This window comes from Ochotona princeps, chromosome 22, assembly GCF_030435755.1.
Source record: "Ochotona princeps isolate mOchPri1 chromosome 22, mOchPri1.hap1, whole genome shotgun sequence".
NCBI classification, from domain to species: domain Eukaryota; kingdom Metazoa; phylum Chordata; class Mammalia; order Lagomorpha; family Ochotonidae; genus Ochotona; species Ochotona princeps.
In genome coordinates, this window is record NC_080853.1 from 12,341,455 (window position 1) to 12,362,065 (window position 20,611).

The 20,611-nt window shown below is 42.4% G+C and overlaps 1 protein-coding gene across 1 annotated transcript in view; it reads left to right on the forward strand.

The window, feature by feature from the left end:
- The window catches only part of PTPRT (protein tyrosine phosphatase receptor type T), a 937,772-nt gene that overhangs the window by 826,966 nt on the left and 90,195 nt on the right, over positions 1 to 20,611 (forward strand). Inside the window, exon 17 of the mRNA XM_058679424.1 lies at positions 4,555 to 4,703. Coding sequence (XP_058535407.1) covers positions 4,555 to 4,703 — 149 coding nt within the window. The remainder of the gene's footprint in view (positions 1 to 4,554; positions 4,704 to 20,611) is intronic.

Below are 20,611 nucleotides of genomic sequence, written 5' to 3' on the forward strand. Positions count from 1 at the left end.
AGATAGTTTTGCCTAGATGAGCAGGAGTCCCCTTCAAAGTAGTGGTGACATTAGAATGACATGAACCTTTAGGGGATAAAGAAGGGGTGGCCAGAGAGGACAGGGACCCGTTAAGCAATAGAGTGTTGAGGAGTGTTCTTGGCTGGGGGGATGCAGTGAGGTGGATGGTGCTGCTTCAGGGGAGGCATTGTGGGAGATTAGGCTGAGCTGAGGTGTGGATCAAGGTGTAAGGGTCTTACATGCCCTGGGCATAGGCTTGGATTTCCTTCTCTCTGGTGGAAAAAGGTTGGGGTGGCAAATTAAACTCTTTGGTAACTGGAATGAATAATAACTTTTCTGTGTTGCAGAGGGGGTTTGAATATAAGCCTTATATTTTAAAAGAATAGATTTTCAAATACCTATCTGTATATCTTGAATTACTAAATAGCATAATCTTCAACATGAATATAGTGCCAGCCATGGACTCAATACTAAACATGGTCAGATACTTTCTTCTTTTGCAACCCAGTTAGCATTCCCGTTTTTAAAGATGTATATGTTTTTAAAAGTTCCTATTCTTCATTTTTTCCTAATTCAGGTGTTCAGAATTACCCTAACATTTCTGTAAAATGGCGTTTTTCATAGAAGCACAGAGACCTTTTCTCATTATTATTATTATTATTATTATTCCTTTGGAAACCAATGATTTGTACCTAAGACAACCCTTCTTTGTATTATTTTACCCTGAATGGAATGAGACTGGCTGGAAGTTCTTCCCCCAAGGAAATATCAAAACCTCCAATACATACTCCTTTATAGTTTTAAAGTTAATTCTCCTATCAGATTTCCTTTTATTTCCTGCTGGGGCAATGTGAATGGAGCATAGATACAGGCAAAGGAGCTGCTGTATATCCTCTCAAATTTATGATTAGGAAGGTCACATATACATTTTTAAACACATTCCTTTTTGATATTAAATGAAGAATAAAATTCTAAAATGTCATCAGCCACAGACTTACTCATTTTTCTTTTGGTGCTATTCTCCATGCCCAGAACATGCCTGTTGGTGCTATTCTCCATGCCCAGAACATGCCTGTTGGTGCTATTCTCCATGCCCAGAACATGCCTGTTGGTGCTATTCTCCATGCCCAGAACATGCCTGTTGGTGCTATTCTCCATGCCCAGAACATGCCTGTTGGTGCTATTCTCCATGCCCAGAACATGCCTGTTGGAGATAAAGGGCCTGACCAGTCCACTCACTAGCTCATGTCTTGTTTTTCTATCTGGAGTAGTAGCATCACTACTAGAACAAGATGCCTGTGGCCAAAACATTAGAAGCAACAGGTATGTTCCCATTTCTGCGTGTCCTTCTTCCTCCTGGCCAATTTAAAAAAAAAAAAAAAAAAAAAAAGGTGGAGGAAGGACAAGTAAATGAAAATTCAACTTCAGGCTGAGTTTGTCTTCAAATTATGGCCAACGTGAAGAATGCAAAAGCGTTTCTCCTTTCCATCTGGACTCCTGAATGCAGAGTTACACTTGGGCTTTCTGTTCTCTGCCTTCTGCATTGAGAGCAGGTTCAGCTCCTGCAGGGACCCCGTCAGAAGCATGCCGTGTTGTCCCTGGTTTCCAGCTGGGTTCGGATAGCATCCTCTACAGAAGGTCAGGGGGATAGGGAGAGTGTGATGGGACCTTTTTGTCTCTAATTCTGTCCCTGTGCGCTCATCTAGAACTGGCTGGACACCTCAGGAAGAAGCCAGCTCTTCTGGCCAGTGGCCTCCTCCTTACAACTCTGTCTTTTTGGGTTTGGGTTAATGCTTGGTCTTCTCATCTCTCTGGATCCATGGGTGATAGGCTGCAATCGTGTCGGCATGTTACACCTTGGGGTGCACTACACCATGCTCACCTTTGTCAGTAGTCCTTCTGTGTGCGGACTGTCTGGATACTATCCTCATTTGAGTGTGTTGTCTTGTCATTCTCTGGCCTTTGCTTAAGTCAGGGGACCCATGTCTGGAGGAGGATTCAAAGTGGACCGGGCTCTGGATGAGCCCCATCAACCTCTTCTGAATCATGGCTTGCCCTCTGCTTTAACACGTCCAGCAGGGAGGTCATTATCCTCATTTCATAATAGACTGCCCATTTTGTAATAGACTCAACTTGAGAAAACTCTTTCCATCCTTGCCCTGAATTTGACCTCATTGGGACATCTCTCATTCTGTGCTGAGACACAAGTGACCTGGATTAAATTGAAAGTCAATTTTCTCTTTCCTCTTAAAGTAGGAGAAAGAGACCTGAAGATATTTATCATCAGGATATTTAGTATTTATCCTGTGCGTTTTTACCTGACAAGAGCCTAATAGCAGCATTTAGATTCCTACAAGTGGACTTGAAAAAGTTCATGGAAAATGGAATTAAAAGACATGCTTTGTTTTGGTGCGAAAGAAATTGAAATACATCTCTTTTTTCCTAAGGTAGATCTTCCATAAGTGTTTTGATTTTTTAATTTAAGAAATTAGCATGGAAGTTGTACAGTCTTACAGTATGCCGTATGTCTCCGTACAAGTGGGTGGTGTTTAATCCTATTCAGGGTAACCCTATTTATCTCTTCAAATATTCAACATTTCTTTATACTGAAAGCATCCAAACCCTATTTTCTAGATTTGTTTTGCTTTTAGAGAAGCATACAGTACATTAATATTATCTGAAGACCTTTTGATATGTTGGAAAAACTCAGACAATATTGGCTTTCAGACATGCTTGAATAACTATGTAGGAAGGGTTAGTCATAATTTTTTGTCTGCAATGGTGTATCTAAGATAAAACTGAAGGGAAGTAGGTTTCAGATCTGTAAGAGAAGAACTTCTTAACCTTTCAGTTCCCTGATGAGGCATAAAGTCTGCAGGATTTGATAAAATTCAGAAAGAGCAAGGATTCCACTGTGGGGCAGTGGAAGAGGGGATCCAGATGCTGCCAGAGAAGTGAAACTGCCAAGCACCGTGTGTTGAACGTTGAGTGTGTTGCAGGGACTGAGCCCTGTGTATGTTTGCTTTTTATTGAGATGAGGATAATATCTTCCATGTACTTCATATATACAGCTTTATGATATTTGCCACCCGCATCCTTCCTTCGTTTCTTTAAATTTTTTATAACATACTTCTAATTTACTTTCTAATGATGGGTTTAGCCCTTCACAAAGTCAATAATTCAACAAGTAGAATGTAGAAGGACCACTGTTCTGTACAAGTGTAGAGAAGGGCTGTAACAATCAAACCTGAAGATACCAAGTTCACTCATGTCTGTTACTTTTTTCCCTCGGTGTATTAACTACAAGTGAGGAATCCATATACCCATCTTTTAGGCCTAGTTTATTTTAATAAGTATAATAGTCTCCAGTTTGCATCCACTCTACTGCATATGACAGAATTTCATTCTTTTTCTGGCTGAGTTGTATTCCATTGTGTATATAACCACATTTCCTTTATCTGGTCGTCCGTTAATACGTTAGTCCTGCTGTTTGCCACAGTATGCAGAGGAAGCACTTGGGACTTAAGGAGATTGAGGGATTTGCAAAGGTCTTGGCTAAAAGCCAAATCACCTAGGAAATTCGGTGTCTATACGGGAGCCCACACTCTGCCTTGTGTTCTCTGGGCCTTTTGTGCTGTTTGAACTTTCCAGGTGCCTCTAATTTACAGCAGCGTTTGAGAACCAACACTGTACACTCTTACCATTATAAATTCCCACTGATTTCAAGAATAACTGAAAATGGAAAGAACTATGCATCAAATTCAGCATTTTTCTCTCTTTGCCGCTAGAGATTGGCCTTCACCCTTATTCACTGCAAACAAGCAGCGCCTGCTTCAGTCTGCATTGACTTGCTGGGTTATTTCATGAGCTTAGTCCCTGGAGAGGCCATCCCACATGTTTTAAAAATATGTCAAACTTTTTTATATTAGAGAGGAAGAGAGGTGGGGGTGGAAACATAGAAAAAGCGCACTGCTGTTGGTTCCTTCCCCACATGCCCAGGGCTGGACCAGGGTAAAGGCAGGAGCCAGGAGAACAGTCCATGTCTTTCAAGTGATAGGGACCCACTTGTCAGCTGTCATCACTAGAAAGCTGAAAATCAGATGCCAAAGCTAGGAATGCAACCCAGGTTATCTGATAGGAGATGCCTTAACTGCTGAGCAAAAGACAAGCTCCCCGGGTCTCTACTTCTGTTTCACTAAGGTCTATAGGAACACAGAGCCCAGGCTCACCTGTTCATTGCCTGAGAATGGGGACAGCATTATGCAGGTCTCATTCCCTATCTTAACCTCAAGTATAGAACATACCCATTGCTGGGGAGGAGGCAGTATGAGTTTCGTAAATCTGCATAAACACAAACCATTCATGGTTTCAGGAGGACTTGGGAGTCTTCCAATCTGACGCTGCAGAAACTATCTTGACCCTGTTTCTGGAGAAGAACCAGGTTCCGGGGCTGAGGATGATGGTAGGGAAGGAAAACAATCTGGTCTCCTAATGCTTCATTGCAACTGGTACCATCTGACCGTGATTTTTTTTCCCCTTGCACATGTCCCAAAGGAAGCTGGCCAAGAAGCAGAAAGAGACCCAGAGCGGAGCCCAGAGGGAGATGGGGCCTGTGGCCTCAGCTGACAAACCCACCACCAAGCTCGGCACCAGCCGCAATGAGGAAGGCTTCTCTTCTAGCTCTCAGGACGTCAATGGATTCAGTAAGTTGAGCCAACAAAGGGAAAGGGACTTGCGTGGCCCTGATGCTGCTTCTGCTATAGACCCCTCATGGTGCTCAGGGGCTGGGGAGCTTTTCTGGGATGACTGGACAAGGATGAAGGTTCCACCAGGTAGAAACAGGGCAGCTCCTAAAGCAAAATGGAAGTGAGAACAAGTCGTCAGAACTTCCGTGGGTATAAATAGACACATTAAAATAATAATAGTAAAAATAGAAGGAGGAGGAAGATGACTTTGCCATTAAGGAGAAAAAGTGAGCCTTGTTGAACTGAGTGACTTAAAATTATCAAGATTATGTTTCATCCACACCAGGAGAGGTAAGTGAGTCATGGATGACGACTCCCTCCATTCCGAATGCTTAGGAACTGCAGGCTCAGAGAAGCGGCCTCCTCCAAGGCCCTTGGCTGCTGAGTTCCAAGTCCAGTCTAGACTCCATGCCCTGCAAGCCTCAGCCAGTATTCCAAGTGGCATTTGGTCCACACCGCCTGAGTCCTCTGCAGGGCTGGGGAGAGGACCGAGCCAATGTAAGTGGATCTTTATCCAAAGGAGAGTGCCAAGACTGCTAACACCTGAAGCTAGCTTGGTGCTTAGATTCAAGAAAAGTGGCTTTTGTTCTTTTCTCTCAGCTGTGTACTGTAAGCCAGTTCCTTGTTGGATTTAGCAGGCTGGATTTCCCAGCCTCTGCCCCACATCGGGGATTGCAGACAACCAAAAGGGATGAAATCAGAAACAGAGTTTTGTCATCTGTCGTGTGATACAACATATCGCTGTTTTTTATAAAAATCACTTAAGATATTATCCACTTCGAATAATGAAGATCTATGAGAGGCTGAGGGAAGAACGGAAACAGATATTTATTTTCCACCCTCTCTGAGGCAGATACTATCTCATTTCACCCTCACTATTGTCCTGGGACATGTTTAGGAACAGTTATTACATGTTGTAGGTGAGGTCTCCAAGGCTGAGTTTGGTCACTTTCCCGGAGTGACACAGCTCATTCCTGATGGATCCTGGACCTGAGGAAAGCCCAGCCTGTGGTGTGAGCGCCTCAGTGGTGCACAGAAGGGTTAGCACCCGGGAAGGGTTTCAGGCTGCACACAGCTAGTCCCAGCATCAGCCTACCAAATCAGAGGCTGCTGGAGGAGGAGGGGTAGGGCAGGGACGGAGCCTCTGCGTTTTTGCAGAGCCCCTCAGATGGTGTTTACAGGAATTCTGATGCAGGTGGCAGTAGCTGTTTTCAAACAATGCCATTCTGTGTCTTGAAGAAGAGAGCTAGTTTAATTCTGTAAGTAGAGAAAAGAGCAGGATGAATACTCACATCCCTTGATAACTTTTCGAAGCATTCTCCTCTCTCCCTCCTCCTGTTTCTCCATCTCTGCCTCTCTCTCTAAATAACATTTGCTTGTGTCCTACCATCCAGCACTCGTTCAGGGCGCTCACGTCATGTTTGGTTTCTCTGTCTCTTCAATTTCTTTCATCCCAAACAACTCTCCCAGCAGCGTTGCAGAGAGAAAAGGCGAGACAGAGATCTTCTGTGCACTGCTTCACTCCCCAAATGGCTGCCAGGGCTGAGTCAGGCCAAAGCCAGGAGCCAGGAGCTTCATTCAGGTCTCCCACATGGGTGCAGGAGCCAATGTGTTGGGGCGCTCTTCTTCTGCTTTTCCAGGGACAGGTACAGTATCTGGGAACTGGAAGTGGAGCAGGCAAGATCTGAACCAGCACCATATGGGATAGAAGGCTCACAGGCTGCCACAGCACCAGCCCCGATCCTGGCAGTTTTTGAGAGTCTCAGGCAGTTGGCCAGTAGAATGTTCCAGGGCCTACTCATGCCTTCCATGAGGATCACTTTCCAATTAAACATTTTGGCAAAAGTACTACGTAGGTTTATTAAATCAATAGACACACAGCCCGCTGTTGGTAATGCTAAGTGAAAGCACTTCTTAAGGTTGAATAATGGCTTTTTAAAAGCAAAGTCTAAACGCATATACCGATTGTTTTATGAGTGAGTATTAACTTTGTGTTTTCCTTAAACATCAAAGCCAGTTGGCAGTCTGCCTAGCAATGATGCCAGCCCTTTTTCCATTTTCAAGCCAGGTGAATCACTGGGTTGTACATTCCCACAAGCCCAGAAAGGGCTGGCAGCATAAGCCAAGGGGCAAGGAAGGGGTTAGCAGTGAAATACACTTAGATTGCCCTTATTTTTTTTTACACAAATGTTTTTATTAACTGCAAATGTATAAAATAAAAATTGTGATAATAATATGGGCTCCCATACACCATCCCCCATCTCCCCGTTCGTGCTTCCTTGTTGTACGTTTGTTATAATTAATGAACCACACCCAGATTCCCCTAGATTGTTATCCGAACTCCTTGTATGCCTTCCATCCCTCCCGGTCTCTAGTGACCACGTTCTGTCATCAGAGTCTGCTTCTGGCTTTGTTTTATTTGGGCTCCACATGTGAGGGAGAATATGCAGTGCTTTCTTTGCATCTGGCTTATTTCATTAGCACAGTGTCCTCCAGGTCTATCTATTTTGCTATAATCTAAATAGGATTCCATTTGTATAAATTACATATATGTAACATATATATGTATATATATGTATATATGGGTCTCACATTTAGTCTTAGAATGAACATCTTGTTTGGCTTCATGGCATGGCTGTTGTGAAAACCACTGCTATTAGCCTGCTAGAGCAGCTATCTTTCAGATACAGTGAGTTCATGTCTTCTGGGTATGTTCCTAATGGTAAGATTTCTGGATCGTATGGCAATCCCATTTCCAATTTCTAAAGAAATCTCATGTGCTGTTTTCACAATGGCTGTGCTAGTATACACTCTCACTAACAGTGAGTAAGAGTGCCCTTGTCTTCACATCCTCACCAGCCTTCATTTCTTTTGGGTCACAGCTACCCTGACAGTGAAGAGGTGATGCCTCATTGGGGTTTAGGTTTGCATTCCCCTAATCGCCTTTACGGAAAGGACCAACTATCCTGAGGTCTCTGACCCACTGGTTGCACTAAGTTGTCACTGTCACTCCAGCCTTTGGTTCTTGGGCAGAGAAGTTTGCTTGCAAGCCTAGTGGATTCAAACTACTGATCAAGCAGTGTCTATTCATCCCCAGCTTGTCCATTACAGACCTGCTTCTTGTGCTCAATTTTCCATTTGTGAAATTGCCCCCAGAACAACCTGGAATGCCAAAAAGATCATAGCCAAGGATTCATGGCAATCCTAGGACCCTGAAATTGTAAGTATCTGGTCTCAGGTTTTTCTGATACCAAAAGAAAGCCTAGATAATGTTGGCTGCTTGGATTTGAAAAGGAGGTATCACTATTGTTTTCCCCATCACCCCAAACTTAAATTCTTCAGGTGAAAATGCCTGAGACTGGAGAAGATGGGCTGACAGAATCTAGGTATTTGGAAAGCCGGGCGCAATCTTGTCAAATGGATAGGAGAGGGAGGATGTCTGTGTGTATGTATTTTACATGTATACACATACATGTCTGTGTACTCCAAAATCTTCACGGAAAACAAATTCAAGGATAAGTTCATTTTTGTGCAAATAGATTTGAAACCCATGTGTGCCACATTTGCATAATATGCATTTTTCCATTAACTTTTTGAAGAGCTCTCAAATGCATACATTTAAGGAAAGTTTTTTGAAAAAAATAGCTGTCTTTTGATCCCATTTTCTGTGTGTGTGTGTGTGTGTGTGTGTGTGTGTGTGTGTGTTTCAAGATTTACCTATTTGAAAGGCATACTGACAGAGAGGAGAGATGGAGAAGAGATCTTCCATCCATGGGTTCATTTCCCAAATGGCTGCAACATCCAGGTCTGGACCAGGACAATTCCAGGAGCATAGACCACTAACTCCTTCTTCTACACAGGTGGTAGGGGACCAGGTAATTAGGCCATTCACTGCTGCTTTCCCAAACACATTAGCAGACATTTGGTTTAGAAGTGGAGCAGCCAGGACTTGAGCTTAGCATTCTGATGTAGAATGCCAACATCATACGCAGGAGTTTAATCCACTGCTTCACAACAGCCCCTCCACAAGCATTTTGTAGCACATTCATATATATATATATATATACACACACACACACAGAGATTTCAGCACGTTTGTAGTACTTTCATATATATATATATACACACAGAGATATTTAAGCACACAGACATATCCACACAGCTGTGCAAATGTATATACATTCATTTTAATGATGCTGCTTTTAAAGAACCAGAAAACAAATTTTAATTGACTTATACTCAATTATTATGCATTTTACATTTGTTCAAATTAACAAATATGTTAGTATTCTGAGCATTTCATGTCCTGTGGTTGCAGCTGCAAACACATTCATTGGGTTGTAGTGGGGAGGGGTTGTTAGAATGCCCTGGAATACATCAGGTGCCTTTAAAAATGCCCTGTGAAACCACTGGGATGAGATTTAAAGGGAAAAAAATAGAGTAATGCTTACACTGGAGATGGAAAAATTGCTTCTGAAATCACCCTGATGTATGTAAAATTGAATCTATTTTCGTGACATTAGGGAAGTGACTGTCTGGCTTCTGAATTGGCGTCTTTTGGAGGCACTGAGATTATGTGCAAATTTTGAGGTAGCATTGAGAGAAGCAAGGCACAAGAATAGTGGCTGCATTAGAAGACTGCAGAAGAATGCGCCTTGAGCAATTATTTCATTATTGAACAGGTGGGCCTTTGCCTAATTCAAATTCTGCTTCTCCCTACGTAGATTTATTTTTTTGAGGTTTTTCTATTCCGAGTGATTGCTTAGTTCTGCAACATCTACTCAGTCAAGCCTCCCAATATTGTATAGGAACCATGACCTCTGGGACTCAGGGGTGCTGTGACTTTGTCAGTTGTGGGCCATTGCTTTGGAATGCATTAGCATTCTTTAAAAGGAGACTATCTGTCACATTTCAAGGACAAACAATATCCATTGTTTTCCATTTAAAGAAACGCTAGCTTTTTTTTAAGTCATTTGATTGTTATCTTGTTGCCCTGTGCACTTGTGATTCTTTTTATAATCTTTGGTTCACTGGTATCATTTTGGGGTCTGGTAACCCCTTTATATATCCATACTTAAGTCGTCTCCTTGATCCATTTTGTTTATGTGCTACCTCCTTGCTTATTTTCTGTCTAAATAAAAGTACTTCAGTACAAATTTTACTGAATTCCATGCTTGAGGAACTTGGTTGCCTACCCTTCTCGTCATGACATTTAGCAGACTCACTTATTCTGGGGGAATCATTAGTTGAATGTCTTCATTTTTAAGTTTCTGTGTAGCGAATGCTTCCATGTCTGGTGGGTGAAGGGTCATCAGGCATTGGGCCATTTGATGGTCTTCATTACTTGCTGAATAGGCAATGCAACCTGTACCCCCAAGCAGACACACCTTTCTAAATGAGGCATCTTCATTTTCCACCTAACAACCTTTGGCTGGGATGATCCTACTTTATCCTGGTTCCTCTGTCCACCAAAATTCCTCCAGGAAATTGGCTATCCAGTAAATGCTCTCACAGACAGGTTTTGTGGGCCCCCTTCTCACCAGGAGAATGTTAAGAAAGATTGGACCTAATTGTAGATGGGTACAGAGAGCGAGCTGAACCACAGAGAAAAAAGACCCTTCACACAGAGAACTCACAGCTGGGTAGGAGGGACTCATAAGATTCAACAAAGAACATCTTCGCTAACCTGCTTTGTGCAGTAGCTTCCTGGCTCCTTTCTTGACATTATTCCTCCTAATGTGACCAAAATATACCTAGAAGACAGCACGCTACAGTCTTGGGAGATATTTGTTAAGTATTGAAACCCTAGCCCCTTTTCTTTCCTTCAGCACACAGATCTCATAAGTATGTGTTTATTTTTCTTTGTGGACAAATCGGATTCTGTGCAAGTTTGCTAACTCTTGCAAGATAGTTCAGCAAAAGCACTGGGCAAAATGTTACTGATTATTTTAGGAAGATGTTATCGAATTAAAGCAATTCAAACAGCAACAACAGATCATGGCTTTATAAAAATGCTCAGTGGACTCCTTATAAGGTTTGCTTAACCGTTCCAAGAGGATGATACACCAGATGAAGAAATGAATCTCTGAGAAAATGAGACTAGCCTTGGTGTGTCGTCTCTGGGTGAAGCTCTTGACGATGATTGCTGGTGTGAAGGACTGCCACCTTTGGGTAGGACCTTCACTGGTCCATTGCTTTGCTGGATGCTGTCCACATGTTAACTCCAACCCTCATAACAGTATAAGCATGTAGGAGTTACTATCCTGGTGCATAACTGATATTGCTGCTGCTGAAGTAAAGTAAAATCCCAAGCTGGTTTTCCCTGACCCTCGACAACAGTAGATCGGCACATTTTCTGGCTTTGGCTAAAGTCTCTAACCCATCACATACCCATTGAGTATTCAAGTGAATGAATTACGGGGATCAAATTCACACTGAAGTCTTACAGCTCCAAGCCTACATCATGTTCCAGCGCTCTTCATACTCGATTCTGTCCTCTGGGGTCTGAAATCTGTCTCCTGTAACTTCTATTCATGGATTCCTGGTTTTGGTTCTTGTTGCCATTGTTTTGTTTTGTTTTGCACAAAAGCGTACATGGGTCAGCAGCCATGTACTGGCCCTTGTCTTCCCTCTGGTGTCACATTGGGTAATAGAGTCACTTTGTTTTCTCACAGTACCCACTCCCATAGTGGCTATTTGCAGCTACCTATTGTGTGTGTCCCGGTTCTTCCCTCGGAGTAAAGAGCACCCCAAACCCAAGAGAGTCATCCCTGCTCAGAGTCCCAGTTGGCTCTGTCTCTGTTTGGCCCATGCTCCTAGAGAGTGCAATCTCCAAGATAACTACAACTATCCTTACCACCCTAAATCACAGGAACTAAGACTGTCACCTTTATCCTTTATTCTGGAATCCAAACTTGAATTGGAATACCCCACTTGTGTTTAGATTAACCTGCCAGATGTCTGTGACGCACTGCTCATGTACAGGTCATAGCTTTCACCTGTGCTGTCTCATACAGTGCAGGAAGAGATGACTATGGGTACCCAAGTGAAGGACTTTATCTTTGTGCTGTTTTTTCTTGTTAGATATAATCCTGTTATCACAGTCTATTGAGATATCTTTACTGCTAATCATATCAGCCATGATATCACTTAACTGTCCCAATTTGGGGGCCTTGAGATAAAATAGTGATTGCTTTTATAATTATGATGCAAATGATTATAAGATAATTTTATATTATAAATTATTATACTAGTTATCTATTGAACTTTAAATATGAGCCCATTTTCACACTGTAGTTTTTTTGTGTGCATTCATATTTCACTGGTACATTAGGAAGATTAAATGAAACCTATGGTTATGTCTGATGATTCTAAGCAGCAAATTGGAACTTAAGAAAAGCAAAGAGCTTGCCCAAGACTTCCTATGTTTAAATATCAAATTGAAACCTAGGTTTTTCTGACCCCTGAAACCTATAGAAGAGATCGTTTTGTGAACTGCTTTGTGTAAAGTAGAGAGAGAGAAATCTATTGAACCCAAAACTCTGTAATGCAGAGTGCGGGGGAAGAGATCCCAGCAATCTGCTTCAGGTTGGAGGATCAAGGTGAATTCCAGCACCGTCAGTCCCCAAAGTGTGATTTTTTGTGCGCTAGGTTGTCTGATAATACATCTGGGGATGTCTGGAGGGGGGGAAGCCTCTAGTTCTGCCTTCCTGGGGTGGACATATCCAATGGACCTTGGCATCAGGGTTGCTGGACCTGGAGGCTGCCCAGGACCATTAATAACTTTGAGAGTTTCCAATTCTGAGGGTTTCTTTTCAGCTGTCTCTGCTATTTTTTTTCTCTTTTTTTTTTTCTCTGAAAACGAACAATCTAAAAATAGTAATGGAAATGTTGGAAATTTTCAAGAAAAAGCAGTGAGGAGTCGCAGTGAAACCAGGTGCTCAACAGAGCATTGTGAATACAAACTTTTAAAAATGGAAAAAGTTCTGTTTGGAGGAACAAATATATTTTCTAGTTACTCCAAGATAGAATTGAAACAGGGAAAAGAATTGAATGTTTCCAGCTTGCCTGCTTTAGTCTCATTGAATATTTTACAGGGATCACTGAATATTTTGTGATCATACACTTGACTGACAGATTAAAGGACAAACCGAGTTCCTTAAAACCCAGAATTGAATGGAATGCTCACTCATAGGAAGTGCAAAACAGAGATTTACTTAACCTTCAGCAAGTAGACAGATGATTCAGAGAAACAATAAGGAGTTAAATAAAGAAGGTTTCAGAGACATATAATAGATTCAAAATGAATGTAAGTTATAAGAGACATGGTCACAGTGAAAAATTGCCCGAGCTGTCATCCAACCTCCTCATCTCAAAAACAATCGAGTCTCCGTGGGTTTTGTCAATATCTCTCACTGAGTCACCAACAGAAGTGACATTGTAATTGAGGGTAGGTCCATTCTAGTCCTTGTGCCATTGTCTCCTTAAAAACAAAAATGATGTATATTTAGTAAGTTTATCTTTTAATATTTTCTGTAAATCCTCAATATGATTTCTGCCTGAGTAGAACCTTTTCAAATTATACTTTCCATTTTCTGGTTATAGGAGTAGCCAAGGTGTTCCTTTAAATATTCATTGGATGCCAATTTTACATGACATGCCTCATAGGGCTTCTAAACCTAAAACATGGCCTCTACCTTACAGGATATTACTGTCCTCCAAGAGGAGACTTGTAAGTGAATTAGTTTCAATAAATGTGATAAGTAATAGAGAAAAGGCATGCATAGTTCCAAGAATGCTGATCAGACACCAGCAAGTGGTTCATTCTGCCTAAATGGATAAGAGAATGTGATGTAAAGACATAGATTCTGATTTGATGGGGGTACAAGAAAAAAAAATGCCCCAGATAGAAGTAACAGCAGCTACCAGTTTGGGTTTAAAGTCCATGGCCGTGGGTTAAGAGTACGTGGCTGGAGATGAGGCTGGAATAGTAGGTAACACCTGCTTGGAGAGGTCCTCTCCTCTGTGCACAACTTCACTTCTCTGAGAAGAGTAACCTGGGTAGAAATCAGTGTGATTCCAGAGTTAGTCCCCCTTCTGTTTGCTTGGAACATGGCCTTGGATGTTCCTTGAGTTTGTAGATTGATCTTTCCACTGAAGAGAAGTGGTCAGCATTTTACCCCTCCAGGCCCTTCATTCTCACTGTTAGGGCCCATGCCTTTTCAAGCACACTTAGGAAAGCAACAAAACTGAAGTTGTTTTTGACAATTTATGCTAGGCCACTGCATCTTGAGAAGAAAATAGAATTATTCTCTGTACCTCACAGGTGGTCCTGAATTTTAACAGGGCACTTAGAAAGTGCTTGTTAAAGTAATCAGGGATAAAGAAGTGATGTTGAAAATGTAAATATATAGTTGCTAGGTAGCAAAATCAACCAGACTTAGAGGCCATTTTTCCTCTCTGCTCAAAGCTACAGCGTCAGTAAGTCGAAAACACAGATAATTCCAGTTGCTGGCACTCTGAGTAATTACTGGACAAAGCACTTTCTATGCCTCATTTCATTTAATATTCTCAACAACTTTATGAGGCAAGTCAAAGAAACTGAGGCTCCAAGACCTTAAATCACTTTTCCAAGGTCACACAACACCAAGAAACCAAACTCAGATTTGAGCCAGGATTTATATGCCCAGTGGACCCTCCTTCGTGAAACATTTTCTTTGCTTGACTTTTATTCTCTTCATTTTTCATTTCCTGTCCTGGCACCTCTTCTACTTTTCCTTTATTAGCTCCTCCTCTTGTTCCCAACCTCTAACCACTGAAACACCCCCTGGTCTCTTCTGCTTCTACCCCCTCCAGGTGCGTAGCGATGATACTAAATGATATAATGAGCACAGTGGCTGGATTTAAAGCTGAAGAGAGGGTGTTTAAATATAGACAGGTTAGAGTTGAGGTTCACTTGAGTCACTGAAGAGATGTCAGACAGGCAGTTTGGACCCGTGGTCCAGGAGCTCAGCAGAGGAGTGTGCTAGAGAGATCAATGTTTGCTGCAGCATGCACGCAAAATGATTGGAGTCTTTTTCATGTGCAGGTAAATTGTGACCCATAGCTGGGAAATGTATTGCTCTCAGGTCACTCAGCATGTTAGCGGAAGAAATAGGACCATGAACCAATTTACATCAAGGGATATTTATAAAAGTAAGTCCATTTAAAACGGCATAATGTTGAAACAAGAAACTAAAAAAACAATCTGTGTGCAGTGTTCCCAGTGCAGACACGTGGGCAGTCGCCAGGGTCATGAGGTGGAAACCAGAGTTGTGGGCTCCTGGCTTAGGTGGCCTCATAGCTGTGCCTTGTCCAAGACGTCAGTATGCAGAGTAGAGTTTTTCGGACAATAACGGGAAGACAGGTTTCTGTGTTATCATTGGGAATGGAACTGTGTATCTTGGAAAGGCATAGTGTTGACTATGACCAACACTTGAGAGTAACAGTTGAGAAAGCAGAAAACAAGGGCCAAGGACCAGATTAGACAAAACCCCTCTGTTCACTGAATCCCCATCCCCATCCATCTGGGGTGGCTCCTGTATTTTTTTTAAGATTTATTTATTTTATTACAAAGTCAGATATACAGAGAGGAGAGACAAAGAGGAAGATCTTCCATCCGATGGTCCACTCCCCAAGTGACCGCAACTGCTGGTGCTCCGCCAATCCGAAGCCGGGAACCTGGAACCTCTTCCACTAGGCCACGCCGCCAGGACTGGCTCCTGTATTTTTGAAGGGGTATTTCATTACTCAGCACTGCCTCTTTGTGGGATATTCTCAGCAATGCCACCACACCCCCAGGAATCAGGTAACACCTGATACAGGGTTGGCAGGTCACCTGTACTTTCAAAACACACACACACACACACACACACACACACACTCACACACTCACACACTATATGATAAGAAACACAGAAAACAGATGACTCATGCTTCCAATACAGATGTATTCAGAAGCTGCCAGGATAATGGCGTCCGGTGAGGAACGAATGTCCTGGCCCACAGACTACATGATTCATCTCTGGATGATTTCCTTTTCATCTTTCTAACCATGAGAGTTGATTTCCTAGTAACATGGAGGCTAGAGATAAAACTTCAGTTCTTCCTGTTAGCAAGGACACATGCGGCATAGACAGCATAGGTTAATCTTGATGTGGTCTTCTCCTTTTGTCTCCCGCATCAAATTCAACACCACGTTTTGACTGATCTACACCTTCAATATATCTAGAACTCATGCGCTTTTTTCCACCGTCATGTCCTCTGTCCTTATCCGAATAGCCATCATCTTTAACCTCCATAAGACCCACAGCCCTTAAATAATCTTTATAGCCGTCTTTGTCACTCCCTTGTACATTTGGGAGTCAAGGAGGTGAAGAGCAGCCAGGGAGATCTTGACAGGCAAATCAGAGCATGTCACCTCACTCTTCTTAAACTCAAAACTATTCTCTTGCTTCTGATTGTTCTTAAGCAAATGCCCAAAGACTCGCAAGTCTTGACCCATGAATCTCTCTCAGGCGCTCTCATCTCACTGTCTCATTCCCTAGGTGTTCCTTTTCCACACTCCTGCCGCCACGGGACCTTTGTGATACTGCTTTACCTAGAGCAGGGGGCGGCCAACTGTGTCTGTTCATGTAAATGTGTGTTCCAATACAACATTTATTCACTGGAATCTTTTAATAAATGTTCTTCAAGAATTCATGTTGAGTACTGGTTATACCCCTACTCTTGTGTAATTATTGAGATCTCAATTTATGCATGTCTTTCTTTGATCCGCTCTCCCTTCCTTATCATATTGAAATCAGCTTTTCTGGTGTTATCATAGAATTGTGATTCTTGTTCTCAGCACTGAATTCAGTCCCCAAATATGTTAATCTAACATCTAACCCCTCTGCTAGATGGCAGGCTCTGATAGGGGACAATCATGTGTCTTTTGCTTGCTACTATATTCTCTTCATAAAGCAAAGTGTGTAGCACAAAATGGGATCCAAAGACTTTGGTTGATGAGTGGATGGATGAGTGGACTTATAGGTGGATAAGACAGGCATTAAAAACCCTACATATTCAGATCTAAATAAAAGAAATATATAAAGAAATGTTCTGCCATGACACCACTCAAAGTTGCCCTGATTTTAGAATCCAGCATTGAATTCAGGCAGAGAAAAAAAGATGTTCCTTTGCCAGTCAGATATTGTATGGATCTTAGCCAACCTCTCATTCCTGCCTCCAGTTTCTAGTATGCCAATAGCATAGGAAATCTTAAAAATCTATGGTTCCTGCTGTTCTTGGAGTTGACACTCAGACTAGTATCAGGAAATTAGTCATCAGCTGCTCTGTGAATGTGATGCCATCATTATTCCAATAATAGGAGCCTAGACCATCAGCTGGAAATGTTCAGAAAACATGTAAAGGTAGACATTCACATGAGCTGCTATTGGTTCTTCCTCCAGAAGAGCCGAGAGCATTACCAAAGATACAGAATGATTAGAGTTTGGCTCTGCATTGATGGGGTGGGTTCACAGATAGCCATGGGAACATTAATTATGTTCTGGGAGGAGGTTCTGGGAGCCAAAGGACACCTGGACACAGGTCCAGTCTGTGGCTATAGAGGGCTGGCTTCACACACCATTTGCTTTCAGATCCAGTGTGTTCCCTAAGTTATAAAGAACTAAGCTGCTAGATCTCTGGACCGTGTTTGTTTTCTGGGTGAAAAGAGGCCCAGATGAGTTGTTAGAATATTGTGGGAACCTGGCGTGATGGCCTAGCAGCTCAAGTCCTCACCTTACACGCACCAGGATCCCATCTGAGCATCGGTTCTAATCCCAGTGGCCCCGCTTCCCATCCAGCTCCCTACTTGTGGTCTGAGAGAGCAGTCGAGGACAGCCCAGGGCATTGGGACCCTGCACCTGCATGGGAGAACCCGGAAAGGCTCCGGGCTACTAACTTCAGATTGGCTCAGCTCCAGCCATTGTGGCTGCTTGGGGAGTAAACCATTGGATGGAGGATCTTCCTGTCTGTCTCTCCTCCTCTCTGCATATCTGCCTTTCCAATAAAAAGAAATAAATCTTTTTTTAAAAAAAAAATATCATGGAGAAATAGAAATAGCTTCCTTGGGCTACTTCAAGATGGGCGATATTATGGAGGAGCTGAATTTTAAGTGATGAGCAGTCGGAGTTAGCTGAGATAAGAAAGGAAAATTAGCTTATGGATGCTCCCTTTGGTGTTAATACTCCACCCCCACAACTGAATGGCATGAAACAACAACCATTGTATCTTGCTCCCAATGCTGTTTGTCATGATTTTGGACATGAAAGCTGTTTTGTTTCTCCTAGAAAATGTGGAGCTTCCACTGGAATGACGTGAGTGTCTTGAAATGACGGTAACAGATCTCCTGGGGCTGGCTACATGCCTCACCTGGGCTCTTCATCGGATAGCATCTGATAAGGATGAAAATGCATCCATGGCTCCGTCATTTACTTGGTTGACCTCAGGGCTTACATGACTAGAACACCTGGAGTGGGCTGCATGGCTCTCTATATTCATCTAATTTAGACGTCCTTTTAGCATGGCAGATGCTCAGCCATATGATGGCTCACTCCCCCTGAGTGTTTTTTATAAGCCAGAAGGTAAGCAAATCCTCCAAAATACTAGATGCAGAACTTCGCTACATCCCTTCTGGCAGTGGTGTTCTTCAAAATCAGTCCCAGGGCAGCCTGAGTTGAAGGGAGTGAGGAAGCTGCCTCCATCCTTGTAGAGGGGAACTGTCACATGCAGGAGGGAGGATATCAGTCGTGTCCATTTTGGAGGCCAACCTTCCATCAGCACAGCAACAAATATGTCTACAGGGACACAGCCACGTGCAGGAAGTCCACATGGCTAATGTAATCATGAACAAATAGGCTTGCAAGTCTTTCGTGTCCACTTTGACTAGAGGAACATTTCTGTTGTTGCTGATACCTTGCTTGGCAGGGGCTCTGCAGGTCATCCCAGATCTGAAAAGAACCTTTTCTTTCTAGTACAACATCCTAGTAATGTAAATGTATTTTCTAAACCATAGAGTCCAAGAGACATCAGTCATTTTCACTTCTACCTAGATCAAAGGGCAGTGGACTAATGTTTATGTGTGATCCTGGTGCTCCTTAAGGTAGGGCAGTCCCTGACAGTTTTCCCAGGAAGCTCTTTCCCTTGGATCTGTGATGAGGAACCTTTTGATTTTTCTTGGTCTTTGCAGATAAACCTTAATGGGGTTAAGTCTTGCAAGAGGAATCTGGAGAGGTGATTGGATGATGTGTCTCGAAGAGTGTCATGTAGTAAAGTGTTTAAAATGGATCGTCTTCTGTAAGGAGCTAAAACAGATTTTTAATAAGTAAAAGGACAGAGTTGAGTTGACTTTAGAAATATCATTCCAGCAACAATGAGATGAATGTGTTGGAGGAGGAATGGATAAGACTAATAAAATGTAGTGTATTCCTACATACGTCAGACTGCAAGTGATGTGAGGTAACACAGAATACTGGTGCACATGGGAATTTTCTTCCACCCACATATATCCATGCACATCTACTAATAACATGCATATGTAATTAACAGTCAATACAATGCAATTGGTGTGGCCAGCTCTTTGCAGTTATTTTTTAATGTGGGAACTAGTTTTAAGTCCACAGCATTGATTAGGTCTCCCTGATTATATTTTCTTGATGAGTTCATATTTTGAGAATTCAGTATCCATGTTTGATTTTGCACATGTTTGATTTTGAAATAAGTGTCCTTATTCAGATAAAGTCTCATTGGTCCAGTTCCGTGTTTTCCAAGGTGAAAACCCCTTTCATCTTCCGGTCTTTGATCTGGGTGAGATACAATTCCCTCTGATCTACAGATGTGACAAAGGCTCAGGAAGTGAGAGTCATTCGAAACTGGCAGCAGAGTCACTTCTGTTTCTGCTGCATTGGAGACCAAGCGTTCGTCTACCGAGTCTTCAAACAGCTGCGCTCCAGCAAATATACCCGCTTGCCAGTCTGGTCCCTGGACACTCGCTCGGTAACCCTTGTCATTCTGCCCCATTACCCTCCTTTCAAATCGATCCATCCAAAAAGTATTACCTAATAATACTGTTGCCATGCTTTACTGATAAAAATAACTACTTGTTTTGCCTATTTAGCACTTTAAAATGCAAATTCCCCCCATGGCAACCAAAAAATTGGACTCTCCATTTTCCTGAGGATGAAATTCAAATGCACCAGAATGAGCTGAGGTTTGCAAACATGCTGGGTCTCATCCATGCCCACGTGGAGTGCCCTGTATAGTCCAGTCATACTGACATTCTCCCTATTCTTTGAAATAGCAAGAATTGTCTAGTTCCTGGCTCCCACAATTGTGTCCCCCTTTATAAAATATTGCCCCCACCCCATCTTTGGTTGGTTAGCCATAGCCTGTTCTGACTGATGATTCAGTGGCACCTTTTGGTGCTTTTCCTGAATCTCCAATCTAAGTAGTTGCCACTCTTTTTTCCTAAAAGAACTATGTTCCAGTCTCTCTTAGCATTTATCAGAAATACCATGTATGCAAGTGTTTATTTATGCAAGAGGTTTATTGTATCTCCTTCTTTACTGTTAAACCACATTACACAGAGCACTTCTATTTTGGCTGCCATTACATCCCTGGAGACTACTATGGAGTTTGGCAAAGGATGCATGATGGATCGATGTTTGTGGAGTGAATCATTATGTTATGTTTTGCAGCCAAGATGGATCACAGTGCTTCACTTTTGACTGTTCAGTATTCACCCAGCTGTTTTGCAGCAGAAAGGGAAATTTCTGAAGTGGTTGCAA